The 7,573-nt window shown below is 52.2% G+C and overlaps 1 protein-coding gene across 1 annotated transcript; it reads right to left on the bottom strand.

Moving 5' to 3' along the window:
- Positions 1 to 2,457: 2,457 nt before the first annotated feature.
- On the bottom strand, positions 2,458 to 7,013 carry LOC110391173. Its single transcript, XM_021382938.1, has 3 exons — positions 6,621 to 7,013; positions 6,085 to 6,205; positions 2,458 to 4,246 (listed from the first exon to the last, which is right to left on the bottom strand). The coding sequence occupies exons 1-3, from the start codon at positions 7,011 to 7,013 to the stop codon at positions 3,696 to 3,698; spliced, it is 1,065 nt and encodes a 354-aa protein (XP_021238613.1). The 3' UTR covers positions 2,458 to 3,695.
- Positions 7,014 to 7,573: the final 560 nt, after the last annotated feature.

The following is a 7,573-nucleotide window of genomic DNA, read 5'->3' as shown; positions in this document are numbered from 1 at the left end:
GGAAGGTGCTGGAGTCACTGTCCCTGGAGGCATTCAAGAAAAGTGGAAGTATGACATTGAGGGATGTGGTCAGTGGGCATGGTGGGGGTGAGCTGGGGTTGGACTGGGTGACCTTCGTGGTCTTTTCCAACCCGAATGATTCTATGATCTGTGGTGCAGTTTAAGGATCAGGTACTGCTGTGCTGATCTACTCTGAGCTAGAGTGGGACTCCAGGTTTGGCAGGCAATCTGACTCTTATGCTTTTGGGTTCTGCTGAAGGATGTGGGAATCTCTTTCCCTGAACAGCATTTAGAGCAAGGGATTTTGGTGGTGTTTGTGGCAGGAAAGACGATGCTTGAATCTGCTATTCACTGGATATTGTAGAGATGAGCAGTTTGTGTAGTGGTGGTACTCAAACCACTGCTTGAGCTTAAGTTGCCCATGAACAGCCTGGGAAGACCACCAATTTAGAGTGGACAGACATTTACTTGAATTTTGCCTGGCTAATGCTGGGAATGTGATCAAGTTTTCCTTTCTTTTTTTTCCTAATAGGTACTTGTATCTGTTCAATAGAAGAGCCAGGAACAGCACTGAAAGAAATTCCCACTTGCATCTAAATGAGTGTTGTTTGGGGGAAGGAAGAATATATTCCTTCCCTTGACTTTTAATGAGAGTAAAGAAGCAAATGGGAGTTTTGCAGTGAAGTCATGCAATATTTGTCAGCCCAGGATTCCTTTAGTCACCCTATGTAACTACATCCAATGTAACCCTGGGGTGTCCCAGCACAGTGGTTCTCCCTCAGAGACTGAACTCTGCACAATTTGCTCTGTGAGAGGCTGGAAATCTGCAGCTGTAGTAATCCTCATTAGCAAACTCATTAGCCTCTGATATGATCACCCTGTAGGGGGAGACAGTGATTCTCCCTGGTAAAACATTTTATGTGATCAAAGACAAGGAAAAAAGGGCGAGATCCTCCCTGTGCTTAAGCAAAACTGCAGTTCTCTCCTTCCAGAGGCCAGGGAATAGATAGCAACAAGCGCTACCTTTCCCCCACTGAACTTCTTTTTCCAAGTGGTTTTTCAGAAGGATTTCCCCACTCGCCTCAGCTTCAGTGATGCTGCAGACAGACCTCTTCAGGGCACAGTTCTGGGAGTCTCATAGTTTGCTGATTTCTCAGTCTATTTCTATTTTTAGCATGGTTTTCTAAGAAGCTAAGAATCTGTAGTCTATGTGCTCTCATCTTCTGTCTGTAGGTCCCTCAGTATTCTTCTAGGGGTTTCTGAATTTGTTGGCCAATTTCAGCCATTCTAGATGGAAGAAATAATGCTCCTTGGGAACATCCAGTGTTTTTGGAAGATTGCAGTGGTTTTTATCTTGTGCTGGTCAAAAGGCCAGTCAGCGTACGCTGGCACACCAGTGACATGGATATTTTCTTGCCATATACAAAGGACATAGAAGATAAATGGAGATATCAGGGCTGGCATAGGGTTATGTATGGTGAGCAGCCGTGAGCAAGAACTGGGCTTCTTAATGCCAGCAGTCAGATAGGATGCTGACCCAGTGGAAAACAAGTTTCAGTTGTTCTCAACAACAGAACAGTTTGGGTTGGAAGGGACCTTTGAACATCATCTAATTGCAACCTCCTCTGCTGTGGGCAGGGTTTCTGAGCTCAATTGTACTGCTGATGGTGGTTGAAAGAAGTCCTGCTGTTAAAAGTTTTCCTAGGGACAATGTTTGTTATCACTCTGGGTACCAAAGACACTGAAGTTACCCCTCTTGAATTCTCCCTTGGAAGAACCCAGCCTGGAAGGAAACCTCTGTCTTCCATCACCAGCTCATCTCCCTCAGATCTAAATTGTATCTTCTATAATGACCAGATTTTCCTTACTGATTCCTATTGAGAATGTTGCCTATCCTTCCCCTAGCTCGACAGGCAACACACCAACTGGCGCCCGTCCGTCCGCGTAGCCCTTATGCAGGGACAAATGGAGACGAACACATGGTATCTAGCTCCAAATGCCAATTTTATGCTGTGCAGCAAAGCTACTTATACCCGTACACGAGACCACCCTGGATACCCGTGACCTCCCAGCTCCACCCCAGGTGCTAGCAGTCACCACCCACCCCACTTAGTCCCGCATCTCCCCCCTCTTTATGCCCAAACCTAAAACGCCCCTGTAAGTGTACCCTGCTTAACCCTGTTGCCCCTATTAACCTCCCCTTTTATAGCTTATCCTCAAGTGGATCTTGGCATAAGCAATGATAATCAGATATCAACAGGTTAACCTGTACCGTTCTTGAAACAATGCTTTTGATGAGCCATCACATCAGCTGAAATAAAACAGGTAGGAAGAACAGTCCTCCTCCAACGAGAAGCAGTATCCACAGACCTGTGGTGACGAGGGATGTTAGCCAAGAGGAGGGAGCCCCAAGCCAGTAAGGGAGTGTTGTCTACGACAACGTAACAAGGCTAAGGCTTCCCTTCCGTCCGCACCTCCGCGTGCGGGGCATACGGGATGCACACACAGTGTATAACGCCGAAATGCCAATTTAATGCTGCGCAACAAGGCTATTTATACCCGTACACGCGACCGCCCTGGATACCCGTGACCCTAGACCCCTCCCCGGGTGCATGCAGGCACTGCCCATTTTATCCCACAACTCCCCCCTCTTTAACAGCCCCTTTAATATGTTCCCTCTTTGGTTCCCAGTTTCCCCAACTATCCCTACAAGGCCTAAGCGCGTCTTACATATATATACTAGGCAGGGGAGGTCCTGTCGCGTCACATCCCGCACGCTCGGTTACCGCCTACTACATTTTTCTCCTCCCATGCCTGGAAAAGCCTTGCCCCGTTACAGCGCGATCGCAAAACCCCCTATAACCTGTCTCCCAACTAACTTATCTACTGCTTGAGCTCTAATGTTCTCACATTATACGAGTGTGTACTTCATCATTAACTACCTAAGACTTATCACAAACGTTCGCGTAGCCTATGGTATTCCATGTGCCGATCAAAGGCTTGCTCCATCATTCTTTGTAAGCACTGCTGCAAACATCCTATCAAGCATGGTAAGCAAAATGCAATGCAGATAAACACTAAGAGCACTATACCGACTACTTTAAGTATCTGGGTGACCCATGGCCCAAGTCTGCCAAACAGGTTCTTCAGCCAGTCGCCAAACGGATCACTGTCAACCGTTATCTTCTGCACGGACTTAACCCCTGCTCGCAGGGGCCACACGCTGGCCCAGGTGAAGACTGTGGGAGGTGCAAGTGCAAGGAGTGCATATATCCAAGGACCCTCCCATCGTGTCGGATCGGTGACAAACAATGTCTTTGCTTGGCCCAGAACATGGTCACGCTGCGTGAAGGGCCTCTTCTATCACTGCTCCAACAGTGACGAGGACAACTGCGTTGGCGACCCCTCTTTAGGGGCACGGAGCCGCCCTTTCAGGAGCTGATGTGCACGCTCCACTATTACTTGTCCTTGGGAAATAAGTGGGATCCCAAACACGCGCCGGATACCCCAAGTGCACCACCAGGCCTCAAAACAATGGCTTCTGTAGCCCAGTCCATTGTCCGTTTTTAACGCTATGGGAACCCCCATTATCGCGACTGCAAGGGCGTAACGCCTTGACACAGTCACGCCCTTTTTGTAATGAGCAAATACTCAGCTATCTCTGAAAGACCAAATCACTTGTGGAGAATACACATTCATTTCAAAAGAATGGAAACGTACCCCATCCGGCATCTGTGGAGAATGCCGTAAAAGGCGATGAGGAATGAGCTGTGATTCTGCAGTTTGTAGGCTGCTCCTGACAGCATCCAGCAGAAGAGAAACTGCTGGTTTGTACTTCCCGTGAGCGGGCGCTGCTGCCTGCCTGCTGGCCAGACTTTTCTGCTGGCTGCTGTAGGACTGGAGGGATCCTGATGCCTATTTGCTAAAATTTGGATGTCGGGCTTGATGACAACTCTCGCCCCGGCGAGGGCTAAGAGGTCACGTCCCAGCAATGAGAGCGGGATGTCCAGGACATAAGGCCGAATCGGTCCTGCCGTCCGCTCCTGCCCATTGTCTTCCCACAAAAAGAGGACGGGATAGTGACTGCGATGGCCCGTCACAAAACCCCCCACCCCACTGACTGAGCGCAGGAGTGTTTCCAGGGCCAAAGAGGAGGGCCACACCGCCGTTGAAATAGTGGTGACATCTGCTCCGGAATCGATAAGAAAGGAAATGGTTTTCTGGTTCGGATTTGGCTGTGTCAGGCCTTGAATCAAGATTTGTGCTTTAAGTATGGGTCTGTTCCTAAATCAAAACTAACTTGAACCAATGGTACGTCAGCCTGGCTGGCAGATTGTCCCTCTTCTATGCCCCGGCCCTGCAAGCAGTTGTGAGCAAGATGCCTTCCCTTTCCACAACAGAAGCAGACGTCTGGTGCGGTTTGGACTGCCATCGCTTGCAAAGCTGCTGTTACCCCAGCAACATGATCTGACAAAACCGCAGCCAATGGCTGCACCTCTTGTGCTTGACCGAAAGCGCAGCCACGTGCTATGAGTTCCCCTGCTGTGGCTGTGGCAGGAAGGGCTGCAAGAGCAGCCTTGTACTCTGGAGCTGCGCTCGAACGTAAACTTTCTCGCAGCACTATTTCCTGAGTTTCCAGGGGCAGGTTGCTACTCGAGATAGCTGTCTGTACGCGGTCTGCAAAGGAGCCGAAATGCTCCCCAGGTTTTTGTCTAATATGGAGATAACTTGGCGACCCACTCGTAAGTGTATGCATCCGCTCAAGCGCTCGCCTGCCCAAGTCTGCCGCTGTGACAAGAACGGCGGCCGGCAAAATCAGTTGTTCCTGAGGGGTACTCCAATTACCCTTTCCTGCGATTGCATCCGCTGGGATGTTGTGTAGCGGATGAGCTGGGTCTGCCTGCGCACGAGCTCGCAAGCTGTCTACCTCGTCCTGAATGTATGCCTCGAAAATCGGCACCCGCACCGGGGTGAGGCACGCCCGCGCACACTGTCGCCAATCGAAAATCAGCGGGCCACTAAGACTAATAGCGTCCAACAGGACCTGCGCCTGCGATCCGGTAAGACCTCCCTCTTGGACCGCTTTTCTCAACTGCATTAGCATTTTGTAATCTACCGGTTGCCATGGGGGACCCTGCGGTCTGCCAACAAAAACAGGATAGCAAGAGCACGGCATGGGCTCAAGCTCGCATCCGGAGAGCATGCACTCCTGAGCACGAATAACCCAGCGCTCACTGGCCCTGCGAACTTGGTCCCGTGCCTGCCCCCACCGTCTCCTTTCTCCCTCAGATGGCAGGTCTACGCAAAGGTGACCCTCCTCCTCCCCTGAGGAACTGGTCTCGTCATCCGCCCCACACCTTTGGGACCCTCTGCCCTATCTTTGGAGCTAGTAACCCTCCTCGAGGTTGAGGGGAGAGACTGCTCCACAGGGCTAGATTCTGGCATCCTTCCCTCACCTACGCCCGGCGCAGCTGCACCACGGGGAGCTGCACCATAGGGCGGAGGTGCCACTGTAAAAGCGGGCGTCCCTGCCTGGGCCGGCCAGGGGGCTGAAGGAACGGGAGCCCTCGGGAAACATGTCAGTGTTCCCTTCGGGTTCAAAGACCAAAACTGCCCATCATCTGAGATCTGCACCCCTGGGGTCGCCTGCCCTTGCCTTGGCGCCCCTAAAGGGGCTAAAAGCGGAGCTTCTGTCCCCATCTCTTCCCCTAACTTGCCTGTCTTGTTTTCCTCTCCCTCCGACCGTTCCTTTCCCTGCTCTCCATCGATTTTGGCTGTCTCAGTGTCATCAGGCGTCCCCGATAACACTTGATGTGCCGTGGCATCGAGATGCCGCTCGTCTTTCACTTTCTGTATCACACTTCTCACCGTCCCCAGCACAGGGATAAGTCCCAGTGCCTCCTTATTTCCTGCACTTGCCCCTTCCCATAGCTCCTGACCCGCCTTCTCTAAAACCACTTTCTGTAGACAGTCTGTTGGGGACTCCGCACACTGCTTGCGCAGCATCCACTGAAGGAGTGCGAGGCACTCCTTCTTATGTAGTGTTATCCCTACTTCCTTGGCCAAGGATTTCCGCCTACTCACCACCTCCTGCACGCCGAGCCCCATCACGGCTCCGGCTTCTCGGTGCCTTGCTCGCGCCCAAAATCGGCCGTTCGGCACCTTGCTCGCGCCCAAAAATCACGTCGGGGTCACCAGATGTTGTCTACAACAACGTAACAAGGCTAAGGCTTCCCTTCCGTCCGCACCTCCACGTGCGGGGCATACGGGACACACACACAGTGTATAACGCCGAAATGCCAATTTAATGCTGCGCAACAAGGCTATTTATACCCGTACACGCAACCGCCCTGGATACCCGTGACCCTAGACCCCTCCCCGGGTGCACGCAGGCACTGCCCATTTTATCCCACAGGGAGAGCGTCTGGTGTTGGAACAATGCGTAATGCGATCACGAGGGCGGCCCACAGACTGAAACCCTCAGTTTGCTGTCTCGTTATCAGGTGCCTCTCGTGCCGTCAGGATGTGGTGGCAGGTGTCGGTGTGGTTACTTCAAGTACAGCAAAAAGGCATCAGGTCATTGGAGGGTCCGCAAGTGCCAGACCAGGTGTCGGCCTGACCCGTTGGGGTGGCAACCAGCGCGGACCAGCGGGCGTCCTGACACAAGCGTAATCATGCCCCATGACGAGAAGGGGCAGAGGCTCAGGGGACCATGGCCCACCTTCTGGCCGGATGAGAACTGTCCTGATTGGGAGGTGCTCTGTCAGCTGATGGTCCACGGCACGCTGCTCCAGGTGATTTAGACTGTATAGAGCGTGCAACAGCAAGGCATGGGGGCACAGTTCTGGACCAGTTAGCTCTCCTCCCTCTTTTAAGGCATTGAGCCACGCCTTCAAGGTTTGGTGCGCCCGTTCCACGATGGCTTGGCCTGTGCTATTCCCTGGGATGCCACAGATGTATGCCCCAGGCCACACACCACCGGTCAAAGACTGTACTCTTACATCCTGGGCCATTGTCTGTTTTTAGCTCTTGTGGTGCCCCCATTACAGCTATCGCTATGTGCAGTGCCTTTATGCAGTGATTAGCCATCTGGCCTGTTTGTACTGTTGCCCATATCATCCCGCTGCAGGTATTGATGGCAACGTGGACATGGCGGAATCGCCCAAACTCGGGATAATCAGGAACGTCCATTTGCCACACCTCATTTGGCGTCAGCCCGTGTGGATTAACTCCCGACTCAAAAGGGGGTGCTGAATGACAGCCAGGACATGCTTGGGCACTTTCCCGTGCTGCCTGTACCGGAATATGGAATGCTCTGTGCAGGGCAAGAGCTGACTGATGGAACTGAAAGTGCGATTGGAACTGAAGGCCACCTCCCTGCCTACCAGTTTTTCGGAAACAGCACTTTGACCCCTGTCCACCCACCCATGGGTCCCGTGGTCCTCCCCACAAGGGGGAAGCACCGAGAAAAGAGGAGTTCCCGGGTTTTCCCCCGTACTACCACTTTTCTCTGGCTGCTCCAGGAAATGCACAGGACCTGCCACCCCAAAATCCCAATATGCCTCTCCTGAAT

Source organism: Numida meleagris, unplaced genomic scaffold (genome assembly GCF_002078875.1).
Source record: "Numida meleagris isolate 19003 breed g44 Domestic line unplaced genomic scaffold, NumMel1.0 unplaced_Scaffold319, whole genome shotgun sequence".
NCBI lineage: Eukaryota > Metazoa > Chordata > Aves > Galliformes > Numididae > Numida > Numida meleagris.
Note: the sequence above shows the minus strand (reverse complement) of the source record. Positions and strands in the feature narration are given on the sequence as shown.